We start from the raw sequence: 26,485 nt of genomic DNA on the forward strand, positions 1-26,485 counted from the left end.
CCAAAGGTTGTAAAAATTTAGCAGCTTATGGAAAGACTGTCACCTTCTTAAGGCTCTCACTTCATGTTTAATGGATCTCTAAAAGGGTCTGATGAAGTGCTGAATGGAAAGATTATTTAGCGCTAATGACCAGTGAGCTACAAGTACAGGCTGATAAAATATTTAATGACTGTATGTGAATAGCCCACTAAACTAAGAGAAGGTAGAACTAAAGTACCCATCAATTCCTCAAACTCTGATTCATATTATTTATTTAATTATATCTTCATTGCTTTTTTTTTTTTTTCTTCCTAATCAGTTATGAATCTTTACTACTGGTGTGCATGATATTTGCATATTATACTTAATTACTACATAGCTACATATTTGGTTATTTTGTTCTGAGTTTTTTTTATTTAGATGGGAAGGCTTAGTCACTTCCATCTTTTAAGTGTAAGGATGAATTTTTTTACTCTGATCTCTCTAGACAGAATATGAGGATGTGATGATACCTTGTGTTATAACACTGATACCAGCAAAATGGGTGTGGGCACAGTGCTATATTAGATACAGGAGCAGGCATTAATACACATTTCCATTAAAACTCAAGCTAAGGGTGTTCAGGTTAAAAGTAAGTCTAGAATACTCTCATAGTTTGAGTATTTTTAGAAATTGGAGTGTATTTTTATTTTTTTTTCTTAGCAGAAAATGATGTTTTTCAGATAATTGTCACACAACACCTCTTCTGTATTCTGCAATGTTAAGAGTATTACCTGTGTTAACACATACATATATTTTTATTTTACAATGCAAATGAAATAGTGCAGGGAAAAATCACATCTGACAAAGTAGATTTAAAACAAGAGGATTAAAATTTGGAGTTCAAAGTTTTAAATACTGTGAATACTTGCAGAAACTTTCTACCAAGCCATTTCTCAATTCAACTAAGAAATTAGAAAATTTAGCCTAACACAGCTGCTCTAAATTTAAGTCTTTTGGAGAAGAAAAGTGTGAGTCCCATATGTTTTTGTAAGAGCATTGAGTTTTTGATACTGCATGATCCCTTTTAAAAATTGGAAGAAATATATAATTTCCAAGCCTGACGTTTATGTTGTTGTGGATTGAGGGCCTACTGCCTGCAATGAGGAATTAGGCCCTCCTCACTCTTCCCCCCACAGGAAAACCATGACACCTTGTTCCTTTCTTAGTGTGCTTGAGTTCTCATAAAATTCTAATTACATTCCTGTATTTTAGCTCTTGTGGTGGCTGCTATTATTAAATTTTTAATTGTATAGTTAATCTACATCTTTATAACTTGGTGAAATATGTTTCTCTCTTGCAGTTCATAATTCCAGCTGAAAATAAACTTGAAATTCACAAAGATCAACCTCGTGCACTTTCCATTCAAAGTTCAGAGATGATTGCTACAAATACAAGATACTCACCAAACTGCAGGCACTCTGATCTTGAAGCTTTGTTTCAGAACTTCAAAGACTGCGAATTTTTTAGCAGAACTTTCACAACGTTTCCTAAGTCCCAGAAGAATTTTAATCTCCTACATCCAATCTTCCAGAGACATGCTCACGAACAAGATACTAAAATGCATGATGTTTATAAAGGTTATATCATCCCCAAATTGAATAAATATGCGTTAAAGACATCTGCAGCTACTGATGTTTGGGCCTTACATTTTTCTCAGTTTTGGATAGATTATGAAGGAACAAAAAGTGGGAAGGGGCGACCTGTAAGCTTTGTGGACTCATTCCCTCTTTCACTTTGGATTTGCCAGCCACTACGATATGCAAAGTCACAAAAAGAGCTTTTATCACACAATCAGCCAGCTTTTAACATTCCAAAAAGTGAATCTAGTGATCTTGCCAACAGACTGCAACGCAAAAAACTTCTAAAAGAATATTACAGCACTGAGACAGAACCTTTGGCCAATGGCATTCAAATGTCTCATTTTTCAGACTCTTTGGGAGTGCTTTCTGAAAGCTCTTCCTCTGATGCAGATGTGCATGTTCTTGTCCACGTTCAAAAACATGTAAGCATGCAGATCAATCATTACCAGTATCTTTTCTTGCTGTTTCTCCATGAATCTCTGGTATTGCTCCTGGAAAACTTAAGGAATGATGTAGAAGCAGTGACAGGAAAACCTGCAAAGCAAACAGATATCTGCATTGGGTTCCTAGTGAAAAGTGCAGAATTAGCCTTACTACTCCACCCAGTGACTCAGGGAAACCCGTGTAAGTCTCCAGTTGTGGAAGAAGGAAGTCCCATGGCATCAGAGCTCTCTCCTTTGGGGAATGGGGAAGCTCTTACTTCAGAAAACAAGTTAGTCAATAATAAGATGGAACAAGCTGGTATTAATAATATTGATTATGTATCTGACTGTAAGCCTACGAATGTTGAAGTTAAAGGCGTTTTAATGGATCCTCTCTTGTTTAAATCAGACAGTACTATGGATTTTCAGAAAGGAACGTCATTTTCAGATGATGCATCAGATAAAGGTTTGGGAGATACCAGTGAAGGAGGAAGCAGTGGGCTTTTTAGTAGAAGTGATTCAGAGGAGGTCTGTGGACCTCTAAGTGACAGAAGTGGCTTGCATCATAGGGATTCACTGTCCATTTTAAGTAAGAGAGAAGATTCTACAGAATTTTTCATTGATAAAGAGGATGAGAAAAATATGTTCTCAAATAAGTTAAATGAACTGGAAGGTACAACTGAAGCCTGTCTTAACCAAGTCACTGACTTGGAAACAGAAACTGCCTTAGAATCCGAAGAGCTTGAAATCAACAAAGAGAAGGTGGCTTCAGTTAGAATGTTTGCATCCCAGTCTTCATCCAGGTATGGAAGATCTAATGCTAAATCAATTTTACTGCTATTTCAAAAATATTTCTCTTGTCTTGTCCATGTATTTGTGATAATGATCAATGAAGGTGGACCTATCTAACATCTAGTAGATGAAAATTTTAAAAGTATATAAATTCTGATGATATGTGGTAGCGTTCAGTAGAAGATAAAATGAAAGTGAAAATAAAATTACTTGGTTTGAACAGCTTATTTGATTTAAATGTTACGAATTATGTATTGAGAAAAATATTGACATGCGTACAGGAATGCATGTTGTTTCTTTGCTTGATTGTTCCATGCTAAAGGATTGTAAAATAATGTTGGGGTTTTTTTGTTTGTTTGTTTGTTTCTTTTATATCTTGCCTGGCTTAGATGACTTCTCTAAAGTAACTTCTAGGAAATTCAGTTAAGGTGAAAAAATAATTTCTTATGTCTTAATGTTTCAAAGTGCAAAGCCTAGGGACCGCTGTCCATCCAGCCTTCCTGCGTTCTCTGTTTCCTACAAGAATATGAAAAGAAGTCCATCACAGGTCTCTCTGGATACCATCTCTATTGATAGTATGATGCTAGAGGAGCATTTAGCGGAGAGTGATGGAAGTGATAGCCAAAGCTTTCTAGAAAAAGGTAAATACACCTAACAAAATGTTTTTAAACAATGCATGAAAATGTTGTTCATTACTGAAATGATACTCAGATGCATTGCGGTGCAGCAAATCCTGGATATGTTACAGCACTATTTCTGGTAGCTCCACTAGTGAGTAATAACAAGCATTTCCACATGTCATCTCAAGGGAAAGCAATTGCATGTGCAACTTAATTTAAGCACTACATAGTTTTCATCTCTTGAGGTGAGCTAATGCATTGCAGCACTGTGTTGGAACCCTGAATTAAACAGTTTCCTGCTTTGCTTTAAGCACTTGCTTCAGCTGTAAGTTTTTAGAGTTGTGCCCTGAAATACACTTGAAGTGGTAAAGGAGCTTGAATTTTGATAGTAGATGAGGGGAGGAAAAAAAAAAAAGAAAGATTTTCACTAGTATTTGTCATGCCACCTGGCAAATAACTTGGTAGTCTCATTCCTTATAAAGCAGTTCATACCTACTGACTGTGTAACAGCAAATACTTGTTCAGTTTTTGCTTATCTGTGCATGAGTCTTTGGTTCTGATCTGTGTGGAAAAAAATGAATTTATCAATATAATTGTCTCTATATCGTCTGCAGCATTGTGGTCTTGTGCAACTAATGATTTAACGGATGAAGTAATTTTCTAATGTCAGGAAATATAATAAGTAGACATTACCTGTTTTCTACTTTTGAATTAGAAAGACAGTAATTTTTTCCATAGATTTACTGTTCTAGGCCAAAAAAAAAAAAAGAACAGTAATTCTTTATGTGCAAACCTGTTATATGTTTTGGATTGTAGGAGTATTCCTGCATATGTAGGAGTGTGCTATAAAGTGAATCTTCCATTTTAAATAACCTTTATATGTCTTTTTAACTTAAACGCTATTTAGCTGTAAGTTAAGTCTGTGTGCTTCCTAGTTGTCAAGGAAACAATAACCTCAATGATCACTCTAATGAAAAAAAGATGTATCTCATTTCTTTAAACACAAAACTGTATTTGCTTTAAAGGTGCTGTATGGTATTCTAGATAAACACCTTGGAACTCTTAACCTTTTTTCTGCTGAATTAGATTGATGTTTGATTTAGAAAACTAAGAAGGGCCCTTCACAAGTTTTCAGGCAATCCATGTAGAGTGCCATTTCATTTTTGTCACCACCCTGCCTTAATTGCTCCTCTTTATATGAGGAATAGATTTGGCAGTTCAGTCATAGGTTTTGTTTAATAAGCTATTCAGCTCATTTTTTAAAAATGAGTTTTGTGCATGCATACGGTATCAGACACTGACTTTATTCTTAATGCAACAGTGATTCAGGCTATGCTGTGTTAACTTTTGCATTTTTTCTGGTGTGTGTGTGGAAGGTATTACAGCCACAAACTATCAAAGCCCATCAGAAAATGCCCATGAAGGAGGCACAGTGATTGAAAATTGTGATGGGTCATCTCCAGATGCCATGAGTGCTGCTTCAGAGAATGCCCATGAGACTAGTGAAGAAATGGTAATACTGTTGAATTCCATTAGAATACATGGTTCAGTAAATTAAAGATGAAAATAGAGCAAAAATGAATACTTTCTGAAGGGATTTTCAAGTAGTTTGGGGAGGTTTTGTTAGTGCATTATGTAGGCCTGTAGATCTGGTGCAATTAAGTACAAATGAATATTATAGTCCAAGTTCTGCTGAGCATTCTCTATCCTTGTTATCTCCTCTGTAGCTACCATTAATAAATGGCAGTAGCTATTCCAATTTAAAATGCCAGAAAATCTTTCTGGTTTAGTACACAGCAATATTTTGTTCTATCATCGTGTTCTTTTATGCTCTTAAGTATTGAATATGGTATTTTTAAACTTTTTTCACACTGAGTATAGATTAACCATTATAACTCAAAAGCCTCTTAGGTGGAGATGTTTCCTCAGCACATGTAACATTCTCTAGTAGTTGCAAAGAGGAGCTTGCCAGTGGTCCTCCTGGCTCAGATGAGAGATGCTTTTTGTCCAGAATTATGTCGAGACAATGGCCACTATTTAGTGAGGACTGTAAGAACAGGGGATATAGGGAAATATCTTCTTCCTGAGACATCGTGCAAGCACCACCTTTTTTTCATTTGCTTATCTGCTTACTCCTTCCTGGTCTTTACACTAATCAGTATTTATTCAGTTATATTCTTATATCAGTTGAGATCGTGAACCAGAAACCCAGGGATGCATGGGTCAAATGAAATGGAGTGAATTTCACTTTCATTTAAAAATAAAAACAAATGAAAAAAACCATAGCTCATTTAAGTGATTAGTTCCTTCCAAATAAGCTCTCGTTCACTTGTGCGTATGAGTAATATGGAGAGTACTAAGTTCATGCAGCTTGTTACACAAATATATGCTGGCATGTTTGTTCTACGTGCAGAATGCACCAGGAAAAAAAACCAAAATGGAGCCCAGATTTGTAGCAATGATGATGATGGATGGATGTATCCCAGTACCAAAGCCGACTTTTGAAACTGGCTTCTACTTTTTTCAAAAGACACTGCACATAGAGGAAGAAGGATTGACTACTGAGCAGATGGCTGAAGTTTTGTATTCTGTGTTGATTCTTTATCTTGGCTGGATTCAGCACTGAAAATGCTTGGTTGTGCTTATGATATGCAGGAAGTTCAGTGCATCCTTAAAAAATGTTGGGTATGATGCAGACCATCAAGAGTGGGGAAAGTCTGTCTCAGGACTTTTCTGGCCAGTTCTGAATTGTTATGGTGGGTTATGACTACAAGACTCTTGTCTGAGCAGACAATTGAACCAACCTGTTGTCAATCCAATGGGTGCAAAAAGAAGAAATGAGAAAAATTTCTGTTACTCTTCTGAGCAAGAGTTATGGATATAAAGATTCTATTCTTTTTGAGAGAGGGGAGAAAGTTTTAGGCAACTTCATAGGCAATAAACAATATAAATTCAATTTAAAATCTTGTTTTTTATCTTATTTTTTGTTGACAGATGTCTGTTGTGGTTTTCCAAATATTTGGTGTGAACGGTGAAATTGACATCAGAGGGGAAGACACAGAAATATGCCTTCAGGTCAACCAAGTGATACCAAATCAACTTGGAAACATCAGTGTTCGACATTATCTTTGCAACAGGACTGTGGGTAAGAACTAACAGTGAGATCTTAATTTAAAAAAAACAAAAACAAAACCCCACATTTATTGTATTGAATTCTCTTGATTAATTTGTTTTTTTTAAGCTCATCTAAGTTGCATTACATTTTGTTATTGTTTCATCAAGATAGAGTCCTGTTACTGCTCTAATGATGCTTTGCCTAACTGTACCTTGTCTTGAAAGACTGTTTCTGAATACAGTTTATTCTTTTCTCCAAAATGCTTTCTGTGTGTTAAATTAAAGCCCGCAGATTAAGCTAATTTATAATTTATGATTTAAGAAAAGTAAAAACTGACTCTTTACCAGGAAAGATGGCCACTGTGGTGGCCTTTTTTTCCTTTCTATTTTTTTTTTTCCTAAATCTTGATGAAAATGTAGTTTCATGCCATGTGTTGGCACAACTAGATCAACCAGTGTATTAAGTGAGAGCTGTTCTTGGGTGTGGATCCATGTACATTCTCTGCCAGAAAACATAGTTCACATACTATGAGGTTTTTTTCTTGGCTTGCTGTATTGGCATGCCACTTTGTCACAGTTTGTTTTCCTCCCCTTTGCCAGCCTTCTACACAGATCACTGGATGCCAGCAATAGGGTTTTGAGGGTGGATCCCCAGTGCACCTGCCTTCTGCTTCTGGTTCAGTTCCTTTCATGAGAAAAAGTTACAGCAATGCTTGACTGCCATTTATTTCCAGCTTTTCAGCAATATGGATTTTCTTCAGGAGGCTTGGTGATGCAGCCTGTGATGTCTTAGCTAATACAAAACAAACAAAAAATGTGCTGGTAACCTGAGCAGCTGTTGCATGATGTTGCAATTGAGTTCTTGCATCTGAAGACGAGAGGGTGATCCAGCAGGGGAGGATTTTTGTCTGGCTGTCGGTTCATGCATCAGCAGACAGCTTTGGTTCTCTCATTATGTCATTATGAAAGCAAGAGGGAGTAAATAGAAAAAACAACAACAACAAAAAAGCAACCACAACATGTGCTACAGCTTTTTTTAGCTCTAATCCAGACAGACGGGATTTAGGTATTAAAGTCCTTAAATATGCCTGAGAGGAAGAGAAACACTCTAGAGCAGAGACTGTACACTTGGCTTCGTTGAATCTCACGAGGTTCTCCTGGGCCCACCTCTCAAGGCTGGAATTTGACCAAGCAGAATGTCAGTGTGACTTATGAAATAATTGTCTGGTTTTCTACAGTTTTGGTCTGTAGTGCTCCTGGTTTAGAGTGTCAAAAAGCTGAATCTTTAGGCACTGACACTGTGAGTGGTTACTATAGCATTACAGGAGCAATTAACAGTGTGCCAACTATGCCTTTTCAAAATATGCTCACGTAGTGCAAACATCTTTTCTTTGACAGGCAGCCTAAGTGTGTCTGTAGAGACGTGATGTATCAAAAAGCTTGTGTCTCATGAATGTAATGTGATCAGCAGAGGCATCTTGGAATTTTAACCAAGTGCTTTGTGAACTGGCTGCATAATTTCAGAAGGAACACTAATTCTGTGAAGTATCTTTTTGTTTGTTTGTTTCATTTGGAGCTGTGCAGAATAAGCATTAAAGCATTACTGAATACATTTTCTTTTTCTTTTTTTCCTTCCTAAGTAAGACATTACATGTACTGCTAATAGCAGATTGTGCAATGTTTAAACTGTAGGAATCTGTGACCAAGAAGCAATGTAGCTAACTTGCAACTCAGCAGCATACTAGTTTCTTTGATTGTTTTTGTAATGCTTGCCAGATAATTCAGAGTAGGTTATTTCTGAAAGAGAGGGGTAAAGGGTAACAAATATGATATGTTTTATGACTTAATGTTAGTACACAGCAAAGCAGTCACTACAGGAAACCAGAAGATCACAGGATAATTGCCCTTATTCCTTACCTTCAGTTTCAGCTTGGGCTGTTGTCTCTCAGCTAAGAACCACTGTGAAGATCCTGGCTCGGTCTTTCTTGTAACTTCATCCTAGGTATTGGAAGACTGCTTGTAGATGTCCCCTAAGCCATCTCTTCAGCTTTACTATAATGGCTCATATTTACACAACCAGAAATGAAGAAGGGGAGATTTCAACAAACTGCATGTCAGTAATGTGGGGAGAGCATAAAGAACAGGATAAAACAGGCTTGCCAATGCAACTCCCATCTACAAGAAAGGCCATAAGGAGGATCTGGGGGACTACAGGCTTGTCAGCCTGACCTCAGTACCAGGGAAAGTTATGGAGCAAATCATCTTTGATGAGATCACACAGCTCGTGTGTGGCGTCCAGGGGATCAGGCGCAGCCAGCACGGGTTCATGAAAGGCAGGTCGTGCTTGACCAACCTCATCTCCTTCTACGGCTGGGTGACCACCCTGGTAGATGAGGGAAAGGCTGCTGAGTCTAGTTAACCTAGACTTCAGCAGAGCCTTTGAGGTGACCTCCCACAGGTTTCTCCTGGGGAAACTGGTGCCCGTGGCCTGGACAGGCATACCCTTCTTTGGGTAAGGAGCTGGCTAGAGGGCCGTGCCCAACAGGTAGTGGTTAATGGAGGTAAGTCCAGCTGGCGACAAGTGGTTACAGGTGGTGTCCCCAGGATCGGTACTGGGGACAAAGGTATCTTGTTTGATACCTTTGCAGATGACCTAAATGAGAGCATTGAGTGCACCCTCAGGAAGTTTGCAGATGACACCAAGCTGGGAGGTGGTGTCGATCTGCCTGAGGATAGGGAGGTTCTTCAGAGGGATCTAGATAAGCTGGATCACTGGGCTGACGTGAATGGGATGAGGTTCAACAAGGCCAGGTGCCAGGTCCTGCACTTTGGCCACAACAACCCCATGCAGTGCTATAGGCTTGGAGATGAGTGACTGGATGACTGTGAAGAGGAAAGGGACCTGGGGGTGTTGGTTGATGCTCGGCTGAACATGAGCCAGCAGTGTGCTCAGGTGGCCAAGAGGGCCAATATCCTTGAGGTATTTATTTCTGGTGGTGAACCCTCTTTTTCTGAGGGATATTGGACTTACTTTCTCAATATCTCATTGCCTTAAGTCTTTTATTTAATTTCTAGAACTGTTCAGTTGAATGTTGCAATTGTCCTTACTGGTTAAAAAGTCTGAATCTAACAAGAGAATGCCAGTTCTCTTAAAGTTCAAATCTACTGCTACAAATGATAGAACAACATATAGTTACATTTTCTATCTTGATTGCTGTTTATGTTCCTGCGCAGCGAGTAATTTGCTGTGTCAGGAAATTCTACCTTTCTAAGAGAATACCTGCTTTCCTGAGAGTATGAACTGACTTGCAAGTTTTTCTGAATTAAAATTGAAGGAGTTGGTGGAAAAGTATGAAAACAATTGCTTTTTGATTGTCAGGACATTGAGAAAATGCATGTCTTTTGTGTACAATAGTACTTATATATTGTCTCTTTTGTCACAGTGAAATACAAGTACTTGTAATATACTGAAAATTTTGTACTTCTAGGTACAATCTGAATTTAGTATGTATGTGCAGTGTTGCATTATCCTGAGTAATACTTCCCAAGTGCTTTTGGAAAACTATTTGGACAATGGAGATGGAAATAATTGAACCATAATTGCTTTTTGTACATTGCAAAATTTTAATGCAAATTTGTTTTCCTTCTGCAACAGGTTCTGATTGTAAAGCTGTGGCTGGACCAGTTAAACCATCACCTGAGATTAGTCTGAGATGGGAAAGTGGGCCTAGTGCCATCATGCATTCTCTGCTGGCTGTTAAAAATGGTTTTCTTCAGTGTCACGTTGAGAACTTCAGTGCTGAATTTCTAACGTCTTCCCTCGCAAACATTCAGCATTTTCTAGAAGATGAAGCTGTTGCAGAAGTGATGCCTATGAAGATAAAAGTTTCTAATGCAATGATTAATTTAAAAGTATGTTAACTAAGAGCTACTTAACTGCTTTAAGGAAATTGTGTTTTCATTTCCTTGATAATAACTTCGTAATCTGGATATAGTTAACTTCAAAGAAACTGCTATCATGCTTTGTAATGTCTTTGGATAATACTGAAACAATTTAAAAATCCATAGATTTGGTTAACTCTGATATTCCCAGAGAGGGATTCTCTGCAAGACCAAACTATTTACATAAATCAGTATTTGTTATTTTTTAAAACGTCCTCTCCTAGCCACTTTTGTAGAGTGACAAAGTTTTGGTGTATACAGGTAAGGTATTCAGTATTTCTAAAAGTACTGTGGGATTGTTTTCATTTTTTTGTTTTTAAACTAGGCTTTTTTGATTGGCAAAGTAATGGTATTTTAATTATAAAACTGTTTTTTGAGGTTAACTTTTTCTTCTTCTTTAAAGGACAGTTTTCATAATGAAAGTTCAGTTCAAAAAAAGGAAAAAATAACAAGAATTCCAGTTCAAACCTCTTGAGTGCTGTTTCTCCAAACTCAGATTTTCAGGTTCTGCCCTACCTAGAAACAGTTACTAAATGCAGCTCTTCTCACTACTTCAGCTTAAAATAGTAAGGCTAAGAGGACAGTGCTACTCAAGTCTCCTCGAAGACATTCTTTCAGACACCTAAATGAAGTGGTGAGTTCTGTGCTGCAGAACCATTGGATGCAAAAATGAGGACAGTTAAAAACAATAGTAAAAAAAAATCATTGTAACATTTCTTTGGAAATTATTAATTGCGCACGCAAATGATGAACGCAGTGAGAACTGAAGTAGGTCAGATTCTGCATCTGAGCTAAGGCCTTGTTTCTGTTAAGATCGTTCTTGACCAGAATGTCATCTATTGCCTCCACAGTGTTCTGCTCAGACTTGAATATCAGACTGCATCAGTGTTCCCTCTCTCCTTTGTGCAGCTTCTTCACCCCCTGAGGATCCATAGGCACTCCTTCAGGGCTATTTCTACAACAGAAGTAGTGCAAGGACACTTGTTAAGAATGGATCTGTTCCCTAGATTCCAGTGCATCACAAATGTGAATACTGAAGTGGAAAAAGAAAATTTTTAACACACAATCACCTATATGTGAAAATCAGGGTTGTACTGGCTTATTGGCAGCACAACCCTGCCAATAAAAGCAGGCTTAGGCAAATGGTTCTTAAGAAAATGGCTGTTTGAGATTGGGAATATACACCAATAAACTGGCAATAAGATTCTGCTTGGAAGTGTAAGTACTCAAGTTCTTGCTCAGCAGTGCATACATCACAGTGAAGTTGCTTGTGATGGCTGACCAGTGACAGATTTGGCATACAGATTATTCATTTTTGTATCATTGTTGGTAATAGAGAGCAGGAGAGCATGGCTTAACCTTATACCTGTAATCTGTTCAGTGCTGCGTGTATTCTTCTGAACGCGACTTGTTGCAGGATGTTTTGTGGGGACAAAAAAAACCTTCCTCAAACTCCTGATTTGTTTTTGTACTTTCTGCTGCCATCTTAGTGATGTTCAAGAAACGTTGACAGTAACACCTCATCCAATTTTGTGTTAATGATAATATGTATGATTTTTCTGCATCAACTTGCTTGACAGGGATAATGAACTATAAAGATTTCCTGGAGGAACCCCAAAGGAAATAATTAGTGACGTTTTCCTTCCGCTTGGTACAATAATGAGCTGAATTGCAGTTGGCATCAAACCAAACTAAATTCTGAAAAGATGAGGTTCTGTCAAGAATGGTAGCTGTGCCACTGAATCTTCAAATAGGTCAGGGGAAAATCAGATACTATATAGTGTGAGCTTCTTATCTTTGACTCTGAGAGCTCCTGAGCTAAAAAGTGTCTTCAGTTGGAATTAAATCTTATTGAAATGTCTGTGAAAATACTTTGAAGTATTTTAACCAAACTGTATATATTGAGTTCAGCAGACTTACTTGAGAGATAAATTTAGGCCTTAAATATGATCCATGGGAAAATTAAAAAAAAAAAAAGAAAAAAGAAAAAAGAAAGCAGAAGTATAATGGAAATCTCATTAGAAAATTCTGCGCCCTTTCAAGTTTCATTAAAGAAACCTAAGTTTAATTTAACATGTTTACAATTTTGATTTCCCGGTGAACTCATTTTTGGATACTTGTATTTTTCAGGATGATAGTCCACGTGAAAATCTCAAAGCGTGTGAGCTAGTACCCATAAAACTGCATATTGACATACTTTGGATAGAAAGAAATGATGATGGCTCTTTCTTCATTAGAGGTTTGTATCTTCCTGCCACTGGTTAACGCAGTATTATAATCCAGTTGTTACTGATTCCATGTTTGTATTTGTTTAGACACATATCTAATAATGAAAAGGTAACTGGTGGTTAATTATGTCAGTAGTGCTGCAGTAGAATTCTAAGTGTAGTCACACACAAGAAATATTCCTTTTTGAGTGGCCTATGGTTAGTGGTACCAACCTGCAGCTGAATCTGTCTGTGAGGAATATGCATAAAACACTCTCAGGGCTTGTTTCATTAATGCACATCACTTCATGAGATGCCTGAGATTCCTTCCTTGAAGGAAGTTGCATTTCTTTACAGTTCAGCAAGATAGCTATCTGCATGCTTTATGTTGGCTTTTTCTTTTTATGATTTGCAGATAGCAGATAATCATTTGTTCTACAATATGTGCGATTTGAGAAATGCACTAAGTTATTTTAAATGGTGCATTTTATGGTTGCATCCTGGTTATAATGACTAGGTTTGTGCTGAGACTTGCATTTCAAATAGGAATTTAGCTTTGTACCTTTTATGAAAGGTTTATAATGTATTAATTTTCTTTCCTACATATATAGGCAAATACTAAATACTGATAACTGCTGTCTTTTACATATTGGTCAAAATATCAGAGTAATTTGGTCCTTCCTTTTGCTCAAAGCAGGGGCACATTTTGGCCATCTTCAGATATTAGACAAGGGAGGAAGGAGTAATTTAAAGAGAGGATTTAGAAGGATGAAAAAAATATTGGAATATAAAGAAAAATGCCCTCGTTTAACACTTAGTGTACAGCAGTTTGTTTTAATAGATCACAGAATGGCTGTGGTTGGGAGGGACCTCAAAGATCATCAAGCTCCTTGTAGCATGCAGGGCCACCAACCTCCATATCTAATACTAGACCAGGCTGCCCAGGGCCCCATCCAACCTAATGTTATCATGCACTCCAGTTAGAAAGTTTCCTTAATAGCAAGCCATTTAAGTTATTTTCTAATTTAAAATCTTCATTTTGCAGGTTTATCCAAGTATCTTTAAACTTAAAGGCAGACCTCAGATCTGATTTGGACCTGCAGACATTCCTGCAGTGGCAATATTAATAGTTCTCAAACTTGTGCTCTCCTCTCCCCCGTTTTAATGCATGTTCCAGGCTTCTGATAATGAAGATCTGAAATACAGTTATTCAGACATGCTTTTTCCATTGGCAAGCTCTGTTGTCTTTGTATAGATAATTACTCAGAATGCATTCTCTATAGTGATGATAGCACTCAGTATAAAAATGTGATAATTTTCTTGGAGCTGGAAGATGTGTGTTGTGTCTTCTTACACCTCCTCTCCTTTTTTTTTTTTTTTAATTCCTTCAAAAGAGTATTTGGCTTATATTTCAATTTCGTTTCAATTTTTATATTTAATTTTGGAAGGTAAATATGAACGTCTGATATTAAAACTGTATTTGTTGAAGTGGTTTAGTTTACTGCTGCTGCTGATTAAGTTTTATTTCAAAAAAAAAAACTGTAAATGTGAACACTACTCTCAAGCATCTTTCTGTGATACAGACAATCAAAGAGTAAATGATGGGTCGAAGATGAAGAATTCAAGTAGTGCACTGCAGCAAGCAGCAAGACCTGCAGGACATAAAACACAGGACCAAGCTACACAGACTACTTGTGAAATTCCTAGCCCAGTTAAATCAAACAGAGATTCAGCTGACTTCATAAAAAATGAGGTAGTAAGAATTCTTTTTTTTTTTTTCCCCCCTTTATTTCCCCTTCCCTCAAAGTTGCTACAGTCATCAGAATAGTTAGATTATTTGAGAGTGAGCTCAGGTTTTACTTCTGTTTAGAAATCTGTTTGGGTTGGAAAGTAGAAATTGCAGATAATATAGCATGGCTCAGTATGTAAGCATGCAAAATAAATTTAATACTGCTATCTGAACAGAGTGGTAGTATATAGCAGAGCAATTCTTTCCCTCTATATCAGATGGAGTTTCAAGAAGGAGAAAGTCACAAACTATTTAATACTCCTGTCTTCCTTTTCCCCACCTCCCCATCTTCTGTACAGCACAGCTATCAAAGGCAAAGGACTAGATGCCTGAGTCAGGTTGTTATTAACCTCTCAGTCGTATCTGGATATTGATTTGATGGTGAAAAAGTTTAGCTTTCTTTCTCCTCTGGATAAGAATCCATTCTTAGACCTCAGAATGTAGTGTTACTTCATTCTGCTGCAGGATGGAAGTGGCATAACTGAAACATGGATTCTAGGGATCTTGCATCAGTTCTTTCCATTTTCTGCCGTCATTAACTGGGAATTGGTCACTGACCCCAACAGGCCATCCCCAAACAATGGGTATGACTACCAGTGTATGTCATTTTAGAAGTTACTGTCACGGATGATGTTGAGAGTATGCAGAAATGCCAATGACATGTTTTTCTAACCCAACTGTTTCAGCTTGTTGAAGAAAACGAATGTCTCAAACAGGAACTAGCCAAAGCTAAAGCAGCTCTTGCTGAGGTCCAGATGGAGAAAGATGCCCTGCTTCATCGTATAAAGAAGATGAATGTTGATCATCAGTAGGACAGTGTTCTGTTGGCGCGAGGCATTGCCGGAACTTCAGGTGACTGCACCATCTGAAGAACTGTTTGTGAATTGCTGGAAGATATGGTTTTTGGTTGGTTTTTTTTTTTTTTTTTGGTCACGAACAAAAGTTTTCTCATCACAAACGTTTTTGAAATAGTTACTATTCTGAAAATGTCATTAGATACTGTAACTTTTTTCAGCCCATTTTGAACTGAAATGACTGGAGAAATCAGTTTATACCATACTTTATTAATTTACTGAAGAAAAAAGTCATATCAGCTACTTTCAATATTATTAAAGGAGATGTTATTTTTAAAACACTTGGGATTTTTTTGAAAACTGGATGGCTCAGCAATGAAAGAAGGTGCCCAGTTGCTTAACTGAGTAAAGCGCACCATGCCTCGTTAACAAACTGTACCTCTGTTTGTAAAGATTATGTTCTAGTATTACTAGACAGTTTCTATATAGGAGGTTACATTTGCACTATGATATGTTAGATCCCCTAGAATAGTATAGTACTGAAAATTAAAATAGCCCTAAACTGGCCCTAAATTCTATGTAATTTGCCCAGAGAGGATTTTAAGAATAATCCTCTGGTGCTATAGAGTTCTATGTACCCTTTCCACACGTGCTCCTGAAATACCACAGTAAATGCTGGAGAATGTAAGTTAGAGGGCACTACTGGAGTTTATTCCAGCACGAAAGCCCACAGCATCTGTACAGCTGGTCTAATTTAGACATTCACACACATGCTTTTCTCTCTCTGTGATGAGGAGGTAGCCCTGCAGAAGGATCCAGCAGTTTGTGAAAGGTGATCTTTCAGCCATTTTCCATCTATGTCTGATTCTGTGAAGTTCATCAGACATGCCCAAGGCTTTGGTCCAGTGTATTTAAATATGTAAGGTCAGTGCTTGTGGGGGCGGGAGGGAAACTCCTACAGGGATTCATTAATTGTATATTGCTTTTTTGATTATAAATATATATATATATATATACACATATATATTAAAAAGCTTTAGAGAAACATTTAATTACCCTATAAAATTGTGAGATTACATGAGATGTAATTATGCAATTTAAACCATGGGTGATTTGTACAAAATAATCAATTTTCAGCTAAAAACTGGTACGAATGAATAAAAAAGCACAATGCTGTGAAACAGATTATCAGTGTGCTTCTGAACAGTGTTGGAAACAAGATCAAATAAATGCATACCTGTAAGAGACTGTTTTTGCTAGAAGTGAAAATGACTGAATAATTTAAATGGTGACCTTGAATCTGACAACTAGAATCTTTTATTTACTACCATGAATTGTTTCTGCTCCATGGGATGTCTGGGGGATATTTTGTTTGTAGATACGCAGATAAATGTAGATATATCTCAAAAAGTATTTAGTACCCCATGGTTTGACTTTGTGTATTCAGGCTATCAAACTGGTTTAAATTAAACTGCTTTTCATTAAAACTTTTTGGAGGACACTGAATTTTCACTGCTGTAAAAAGTTATTGAAAGTGTGTAATTTTAATCAAGGGCTCTATGGAAGAACTGGTTCAGGCACTATTTTAAAGCCTGCCTCTCAAAACCCGGAACTCCCTTTAACACCCATGGAAATTTTTATCTTATTCTAAATAAGGTGAACAAAAATGTGCATGACAGTTTCTAATACAGAAACTTAATATGTGTATTTCAAATAGGTATTTAAGAAATCACGGTGTTAAATGTGGGTAGCCCAGTTTGCGCAGATATCATGTTAGAGTCAGGGGAGGAGTTCTCACCTGGTTGAGTTCTGATTGGTACACTCAGAGTTGGTAATTGTAACTCAGCTTACCCCTGCCAAGATCTAGTTAGAATTATTCTAAGGAAAGGAATGTGTAGAATGGTTGGCAGTACGGTGCTGGAATAATATGTTGAGACTTGTTTAATTTTTAAACAGAAATAACAATATCAGATACTTCTTCCTTGTTACTGCACAAGCTGACGCCTGTTTCTGTTAGCAAAAAGGAAAACCAAAAAACCCAGCCCAAACAAAGCGGCTCTTCCCAGCGCAGGTACAGAAATTCTGTTTCATCTTTTTGCTTTTCATTACGACTGAATACATTTCTTTTCAGGACAGTTTTGTAATAATGAGCAGACCGTTCAGAAGTGTGTGCTTGGTGGTGGGCTTCACATTACTGAGAGTGGTGGTACTGTGTCACTCTGACATGAGTTTTGCCATTGAAAAAGTAACAAGAGGGACGGGTTTTTTTGTGTTTGAAAGTACATAGTTAAATGAAACCTTAATAGGTAATCCTAAAAATAGTAATTAAAGGCCTCAGATCAAATAAAAAGGCTTAATTTGTTCTCAGGGCTCTGCTAATACTCATAACCTCCTTAAATCCGATGTATGAAATGTGTATCATCAGTAGAGTCTCTTGAATGAATTGCAGCCTTTTATTCTGCAAAGAACTAAACAGAACGGTTAAGGGAACTTCAGTGCATGCAGAAGACTGATTCCACAAGGCTTGCAAGCAAACTGATACCAAGTTTTATTTTACATTTTCTCTGGAAATTTAAACCGGTCTACCCATGAGCTTAATGCTCATCTGACTTGTTTAGAAATACTGTTCCAGTGCCCAGTACAGTGTCAGACTGGCTGACATTGAGGAGCCTGTGCCCTTTCTCAAGCAATGTCATTGAAACATTTGGCATGCGTTGTTTCAGTTCTCACAGTAACTCTTAACAACAAGCACCAATTTTAAATCAAAATTATACAGCCTTACAGAATTACTTCTAAAAGGTCTGTTGAAGAGATAGAGTTGTGTAGATCCTGGCTGCTCTCTAATGTGTCCATGTCCCTGGCCCTGCTTATTGACAGAGACTATTCCAGTCCTTGGATTACATATACCATGACCTTTGGCAGAGGGATGGCTGGGAAGGAACTTCCTTCTTGGCCTGCCTGCATCTGTTCTCCCTGTCTGTTCAGTTGTAAGCAGGCTCCTCTAGGAATGGACTTTGAGTCTTAAGCTGGAATCATATTTGATCTCTAAGGCTGAACTGCTAGCTACAGAACATTTCCTAAGCCTGACATGGTGATGGTTGCCTTTATTCGTACGAAACATACAGGGAACTTGATAATAAAAAATTCTATCTAGAATCCACACTTCCAGAAGTACAAAAATGTAATGATATACTGCAGAAGTGAACAGCTCAAAGTGAGCTGTTATATATATATATATATAGTTATATATATATATATGTTATATATATATATGTTTTATATATATATAATGTTATATATATATATGTTATATATATATATGTTTTATATATATATGTTATATATATATATGTTATATATATATATATTTTACTTTGGGTGAGTAAAAAGAATCCATTTTCTATACAAAAAAAAAAAAAGAAAAAAGCTTGTATTGGTCTAGTTCTGAAAGCATTTGTACAAAGATCAGGTTAATCACTAGAAGGTGGTGTCAGGAAAACATAGGGAAAGGTTACCAGCAGCAACCACTTGCTGGAAGAACAAGGCTCTGTTTCTCAATCAACTTAAGAAAAAGCTTCAGTCTTAAGGTTTATGGAAAATACGAGTTGTGTAGTTACAGTTCTTACAGTGTACTTCAGCATTCTTATGGGAAAAAAAATCTTATAATTCTATCATTATTTTCTCTTTGAAATTTAAATGAGTTAAAATTGATGGTCTCCTCTCACCTACTGCCACTTCAGTTAAATAATTATGTTTTTTTTACAAGCTTCAAGCAGTTTAAACTTATTTTAATGAGTGTAAGCAAGGATTAGGCATTTTATCTTTAAATTGTCTAGCTACTAATTAAAATATTTGCTTATTGGCTAATGTGGATTTTGGATATGAAAAAACAGACCAATTTTACAAAAGAGCTATTTTTGAAACACCAACATGAGAATTTAAAAAGACTTTTTGCAGTTTGCAGCTTCTCACATACTGTAAAGCAGCTTTCAAGTACGTTGCGTGGCTTTGCTAGCTGAAGCAGACTGCAGGAGTGAGTCTTCAAAACAACAACAGAATGCCCTTCATAGCCTCTGCTCTTACACAGAATAAGGGAAACATTCTGCACTTCAAGGAAAGAACTCACATGTCAGCTACTTAAATGGGTAAACACTGTTAACTTTGATAAAAGGTCATTTTAGTTTTATCGGTCTTTGCCCAAGCCAAGACTAACCAGTTACGTGGAAGTATCTCCATTTTGTTACTTCTTCATTATCCATTGCCTTTCTGTTGCCTTTTCATTCTAACATGAGAAGTGGACTGTATGCATTTCTTAAAGCTCTTTTCCCTGTAGTTTAAGTGTTGACTGTTAGACTATCTAAGGTTTTCTGAGGCAAAATTTTAGACATAAAAATAAGTTGCATCGCAGCTCGGTAAGGGACCACTGAAAATGCTGACTGCCTTCTAAAGCGTATGAATTAAGGGCTGCTGCTGTATATCCTGTGAGATTAAGCTGGTTACTACTAGAGTGTGACTGAAACCACTGTGATTTGATTTGAGTTAGATGATTGGCAATATCTCAAATATTTGACCGACGTGAGCTCAGTTGAGCGTTGCAGAAGTGATAGTGTGAGCCAGCAAGTGCTAAGTAAGAAATGAGCCTCCAAACAGCCCATCTGCAGAACAAATTTGGATGACTCCTGACCTCAACAAACCATTACCATGGAAGGTGCAACTGTCATAAATGTCACGGTGTAATTGCATTGTATGAGTAATTACTGCAGGTTTTCAGCATGGAAAATACTTGTGCAGTAAGCATTGTCATATTCAATTGTATGATGATCACCGCTTTTTACTGATAAGAAGAATGGTGTTGAACAGCTCTCAGAATTCCGAATTTTTCATTCCTTCTTTTAAACACAAATAAAACTCGGTGAGCAGGACTGTCCTCTACCTCAGCTCTCTACCACTAGATGGCAGTCCAAGAAGTCACTTGCAGCTCCGTCTCTTTCCTGACCGCTCTGCTTTGATTGCCGACTCACAAACAGCCTCATTAAACGAGATGTCAGTATTTGTAGTTGAAGTTCTTATAAACTTTTGGCTATTAACTTCATACTGTGATTTTAAGACAGGTTTTATTTCACTTATAAGTCAGATAGCTCATCTTTTTTTCTACCGTCTTCCTTACGGCATATTCTGTTCTCTTCTTTAGATAAAACATGAAGTACCTGAACATTTAACACTTTGCCTTCTACAGTAAAATGTTTATCATGTTTGTAGGACTAGATTATCTTAGAGATCCTTTCCAACCTGCATGATTCTGTTTGTAGCACTTTATGATTATCTTTTAAAATAGAATGTTTGGGGTTTTTTTTCTAGTTTTCCTCAGATTCTGTAGATGAACAACTCCACCTTGATATCATGCATTTATTTGTTCAATTATCCTGCTAGCTAGAAAAAAAAACTTACTCGTTTTTGGAAAATGGTACATGGAGGTTTTCTGCATTTGGGGAACAACCATATTTAATCCCTTACCCACCTTTGCCAGATGGTGTAGTGGAAATGCTAAGGCATGGCTTGAAGCAGTGACTGAGCACCTGGTGGGAAGGCAGGGACAACCCAAGGGAGCTCAGGTCCATGCAGTGCACCTCAGGGACCAGATCCTGGCTGTACCCCTTCCAAGACTCAGCTAAAGGTTGGCAGTGGAGGCAAGAGTATTTCGTTAGGAAATCCCTGCTTACCTAAGGACATTAGAGGCCTTCTGAAGGTGAGCAGCTTCTTTCCGTTATTTCTGTGCCCACTGTTGTGTCTGAGCAGATACTCACTTGCTGTGGCCTGGCATCTTGCTGCTCTGTAGTCTTGTGCTTTCCATCGTGTTACAGATAGTGATGTAACAAGAGGGTTTATATTAATGCTATAGAGTGTGATCTGGGTTGTGTCTTTTTATACCCTTCTCAGTTCTCCAAAAAACTTACAAGCAGGATGACTAAGCAAAGAGAAAAGCAATCTACATAAAATTACTGTAGGAATGGGGCTGTGTTATTTTTGTCATAGCTGGAGAAAATTACATAGCAAGCAGATGTCTCTTCATTCCACTGGAATCTTAATCTGTTCATTCTGCTTCGATTTTGATAATTTTATTCTAAGTAAGACCCTGCAATTAAGGATAGGTGTTATGGGAAGTTGTTTCTGAGGTGTCATCCTGCAGTGCCATTCGGGAGAACGCGCTGTAAAATTGAACAACATAGTGGACACCAACACAGTCACAGGTGCATGGCTGAACAGAACTTGGAGTAGAACTGAGGCAACTCTGGCCAAATTCAGCAGGAAAAATCCTGAAAAATCATTACACAGCAAATAATATTTATGTGCCAGAAAGCGCTCACCAACCAAAAAAACCCACAACCAACCCAATACAGTAGCCTGCCTGGAAGCATAATAAAATGCCATTCCCAGCCTTTTATTACCTATACAGGAGAAACGCAAGAATATGGTAAGTTTCAAGCAGCCATTGAGAAATTCCATAAAGCAGAATCAGCTGTTAGCTTTAATGTATCCAAAGCCATCCTAATTTACTGCCAGCTGGCAACATGCGGCTCTCCAGAAAAATTGCAACCTGTAAGTTTCCAACTCCCACTCATCTGAAGGCATAACTGAGAGAGTTCATGACCTGAATGGTAAAGCACTTAAGCCTTCTTCAGCACTTATGAGAAGCACTTTCAGCTTATACCACAGGAAAGTATTCCTTCAAAGTCGTAACTTGAAGAAGATTTTAAAACTCTTTGAAATGGGACTCAGGAAAGTATTTCAGTTGGAACAGACAACACGGCTTCTTTTTTTCTTTGCAATTATGCAAAACGTGCCTACAGTTACTTCCTGTAAATCAGTGCTGACAAGAAAGTGCAGAGAAAACAATATTAGAACAAATTCTGAGTAACTTATGTAAGAAAACTTGTTCCTGTCTGGCTGAATCTGTGATCATCTTTAAGCTTACAGGTGTTGCAGTCAAAAAGGGGAAGGAAAAAAAAAAGCTTTACTCAGCAGTAATTAGTGATTTATAGACAGTAGCACCTTTTATTTCTGTGGTGACAGAGACTTTCTCATGGAGCAATACCATCGTGCACATACTAGCTGGCTACTGGTTGATAAGCACTAACATTAGAGTGTTACTGTCATAGTTTCCCACTTTGCTGATGCTAATCACTTGGAAACTTACAATGCTAATCAGTATAACCTTCTTAAGGTGAGACTTGAGAGTAATAGGGGACTTCATCAGCTGGTTGCTTCTGAGAGCTCATCCACAGCTTGGTCCCTGAGATCCACCAGAAGTTGGCCAGCAGGGGAAGGGGAGACCATCAAGCAATGGAGGTGAAGTGTTCTCCCTGGTCAAGGACACTTCAGCTGACTTGAAATGACCTGAAGCAGCAAGTTCTTACAAAGGATGAGGCAGAGCTGCAACTCAGGCATACTCTGAGAACAGTGTACTTTTTCATTTCAAACTCATCCTGACAGAATAATCTTCGCTGTGAGAAATATGAAGTGATATTAAAGAAGATAAGTAGAAAACAACTATTTTTTTTTTATGAAAGGACATTTAAAAATTGCAAAAGAAAAATGTGTAAAAAAACCCCCATGCTGACTACTAAAGCAGGTTGTGTGAGTGTTATGAAATGTACCAAAGGATTCAAACAGCTGGGATAGATGAACTGATGTAAAAGAAGTCCTACATGAAGAAAACCAAATTGACCTGACTTATATGTTAAAGCTGAATTGTTTCCTCCCCTGAAATGGGGAGAGGGAAGTGGTGAGGGGGAACAAACTAGATCATAAACAGGTTCAGTACTCACTGGGATGCTGTTCAGAGAAGCAGTAATTTGATTAAATACTAACATCAGAATAAAGCTGAGCAGTACCACATTAAGCTGTTTCAATTTTACAATTGTTTTACGGTATCTTCTTCACCACCAAATGAAATATATGATGGACTAGTAGTGTCACAAGCTTACAAATCTGACATAGAGCTTATTTTCGAGAACTTACTGGTGCTTAACAGGTTCAGATGTGAATGGAGGGACAAAAACATAAAAAAAAGCCCCAAAAACTCAGCACAGCAGTTATTTGATTTATATGACTTAATAAGTTTCTTACTTCAAGTTGTCTCCTTGCATTAAAATATTTTCATACATTATCTTTACTTCATATCTCCCATACAAGGACAAGCTGGGAGAGCTGAAGTTCTTCAGTCTGGAGAAGAGAGCTCCAGGGGAACTTATAGCCTTCCAGTATCTGAAAGGGGCCTACAGGAAAGCTGGAGCTGCCCTTTTGATAAGGGCACGTAGCAACACGATGAGGGGAAATAGCTTTAAACTGGAAGAGGGTAGATTTAGACTAGATATCAATAAATTCTTTACTGTGAGAGTGGTGAGACACTGGAACAGGTTGTCCAGCAAGGTTGTAAATGCTTCCACACTGGATGCATTCTCGGCCAGGCAGGATGGGGCTCTAGCAACCTGGAGAAGAAGGGAGGTGTGTCTGTCTGCCTGTAGCAGAGGGGTTGGAGTTTGATGATCTTGGAGTTCTCTTCAAATCAAACCATTCTATGATCTTTTTTTTGGAAGAGGGGGGGAGAATGTTGGAAGCCGGGATCTGAAAAGATTTGTTTTAAGTTGCTTGGATTTCTGTTATGGCTAATTATTTGATTAAAGAGCACATTCCACTAATTGTTGCATATTTTTCTAGAATGATGTTGGTCTGTTTTCATATCCACAACAGAATATATCTCTGCATTCTCTATCCTTTTAATGGAGTATGGAAATAGAACATCTGCCACACATAGCCACAACAATTTTCCCTCTTTGGAAAAGAATCCACAGACTTGTTCCTAAACATGTCACCAACCAGCAGACCAGGCTGCCCAGAGCCACATCCAGCCTGGCCTTGAATGCCTCCAGGGATGGGGCATCCACAGCCTCCTTGGGCAACCTGTTCCAGTGTGTCACCACCCTCTGTGTGAAAAACTTCCTCCTAATATCTAACCTAAACCTCCCCTGTCTCAGTTTAAAACCATTCCCCCTTGTCCTATCACTATCCACCTTTGTAAACAGTCATTTCCCCTCCTGTTCATATGCTCCCTTCAAGTACTGGAAGGTCACAGTGAGGTCTCCCCAGAGCCTTCTCTTCTCCAAGCTAAACAAGCCCAGTTCCCTCAACTTTCTTCATAGTAGAGGTGCTCCAGCCCTCTGATCATCTTAGAGGCCCTCCTCTGAACCATTTCCAAGAGCTCCACGTCCTTCCTACACTGGAGTCCCCACGTCTGCTCACAGTCATGGATGCAGACAAGAGCTCAGTAGAGGGGAAAAATCACCTCCCTCTCCCTGCTGGCCACCCCTTTTTTAATGCAGCCCAGAACACAGTAGGCATTCGGGACTGCAAGCACACACTGTTGGTTCATGAATCATCTCTTTATCTCGTAGGTGCCTTAACACAGCTTTTAGGGGGATCTGGTCCATGGTTTTCCCAGGCACAGGGATGAGGCACACCGGCCTGTAGCTCCCTGGGTCTTCATTTCTCCCTTTCTTAAAAATGGGAGTAATGTTTCCCTTTTTCCAGTCACCGGGGACTTCACCAAACAGCCATGATTTTTCAAATATGATGGAGGGAGGTTTGGCAACCACATCAGCCATCTCTTTCAGAACCCTAGGATGGATGTCATCCAACCCCATGACTTATACACATTCAGTTTCATGAGGAAGACTCAGACTTGTTCTGCTGTTACAGCGGCACAGAAACCACTCCCCACACCCTCACTTAGAGGCTCACGGTCCTGGCAGACACATGAAGACTGACCACTCGTGAAGACTGAGGCAAAGCACTCACTGAGAACCTCAGCTTTTTCTATGTCTGAGGAAGCCAGCTCCCCATTACCTTTCATCAGAGGGGGAACACTCTCCTTGGCCTGTCTCTTCCTGCCTGTGTACCTATAGAACCCCTTCTTGTTATCTTTCACATCCCTCGCCAAGTTCAGCTCCATCTGCGCCTAGGCTTTCCGAACCCTATCTCTACACACATGGACAACAGCCCTGTATTCCTCCCAGCATACACAACCCTGCTTCCACTTTCTGTACATTTCCCTCTTTTCTCTCAGTTTAAGCTGCAGGTCCTTGCACCTTTGCTTCACATAAAGTATAAATCAAATGAAGTAGCTATTTTAGCCACAGACTTTGCCAATTATTATCTTTAACTAAAATCACTTGTATTGTCTGCACGCTGAAAATGAGAGAGTTTTCATATTAGCAAACAAATTACTCATGCTAATATTTTCCTCCCTAATTCGCAGAAGAGATACATTGAATTTCTAACTCTCATTTATAACCACGTCCTCTCATGCAAAAAGCAATAACTTTCTTCCCTGGGCAGCACAGGGCCAGCTTTCAAATTTCAATAAATACTAGAATGTTATTCTGTGGGATCTGGAGAAGTAATCAAGAATGAAGAGCCTCTTTAATGTTGGGCTAACTGAATAAAATATCAAGGGCCCTAATCTTGTGCTAGGAACAACAAAATCACCATCTCTGTCAAACTCAGTATTAACTCTTACTGGCAGGTAACAGAAGCAGCCTTAACATCAGGATGACTGTGTGGTTGTGTATGTACTGTACAAAAACACAGCCAGCAATACTCCCTGTATTTAAATTTACATTAGAAGACATTAAACTACATTCTTACACAAGGCATTATCCTCAGTCAAGACAGGTATATTAGCAAGATGATGAACAAAGCTATTTCTCATGCTGTGTTAGTATCGGTGTGTGTTCATAAGTCTCCATGCTAAAAGGTGATTTATCAGAATAAAAGCACATGCAGTCAAGCATAATGCAAAGCAACTCTAAGCTTATTCTAAATTGAAATGTTCGAATGAAGAAATACCTCTGAGTTTTAAGCCTGTCTGAAAATTTCACATTTTCCCTGGTTCTTGTTTCCAAAAAAAAAAAAACAACAGACCACCACCAACAACAAAACCCACCAGGTAATGGGTTTATATTCACCTTTTACATACCACTTATGATTTTATATGCTTTTACTGTGCCTCTCCTTTACTATTCTTTTGAAAACTGAAGTGGTCTGGTCTATTCAGGCTGCACAAAGGCTGTACTATACAGCTGGTTGTACCTCTTATCCTTTATTGTATCTTGCTTCTGATCAAATCTTATTGGGATGGGTCAAAT

At 38.1% G+C, this 26,485-nt stretch overlaps 1 protein-coding gene across 6 annotated transcripts in view; it reads left to right on the top strand.

The window, feature by feature from the left end:
• BLTP3B (bridge-like lipid transfer protein family member 3B) overlaps nucleotides 1–16,787 on the top strand; it is a 51,714-nt gene extending 34,927 nt beyond the window's left edge. For 3 of the 6 annotated variants that reach the window (XM_052668177.1, XM_052668181.1, XM_052668182.1), the window contains exons 14-21: nucleotides 1,322–2,826; nucleotides 3,281–3,456; nucleotides 4,812–4,948; nucleotides 6,430–6,580; nucleotides 10,205–10,461; nucleotides 12,622–12,730; nucleotides 14,282–14,454; nucleotides 15,174–16,787. In XM_052668177.1, the coding sequence (XP_052524137.1) occupies nucleotides 1,322–2,826; nucleotides 3,281–3,456; nucleotides 4,812–4,948; nucleotides 6,430–6,580; nucleotides 10,205–10,461; nucleotides 12,622–12,730; nucleotides 14,282–14,454; nucleotides 15,174–15,299 (2,634 nt within the window). In that variant the 3' untranslated portion in view covers nucleotides 15,300–16,787. Of the gene's footprint in view, nucleotides 1–1,321; nucleotides 2,827–3,277; nucleotides 3,457–4,811; nucleotides 4,949–6,429; nucleotides 6,581–10,204; nucleotides 10,462–12,621; nucleotides 12,731–14,281; nucleotides 14,455–15,173 lie in introns of those variants that run through there. The other 3 variants (XM_052668179.1, XM_052668180.1, XM_052668183.1) reach the window with 3 other exon arrangements.
• Nucleotides 16,788–26,485: the final 9,698 nt, after the last annotated feature.

The sequence above is a fragment of the Tympanuchus pallidicinctus genome, unplaced genomic scaffold (genome assembly GCF_026119805.1).
Source record: "Tympanuchus pallidicinctus isolate F22 unplaced genomic scaffold, pur_lepc_1.0 scaffold8, whole genome shotgun sequence".
In the NCBI taxonomy this organism is placed as follows: Eukaryota; Metazoa; Chordata; class Aves; order Galliformes; family Phasianidae; genus Tympanuchus; species Tympanuchus pallidicinctus.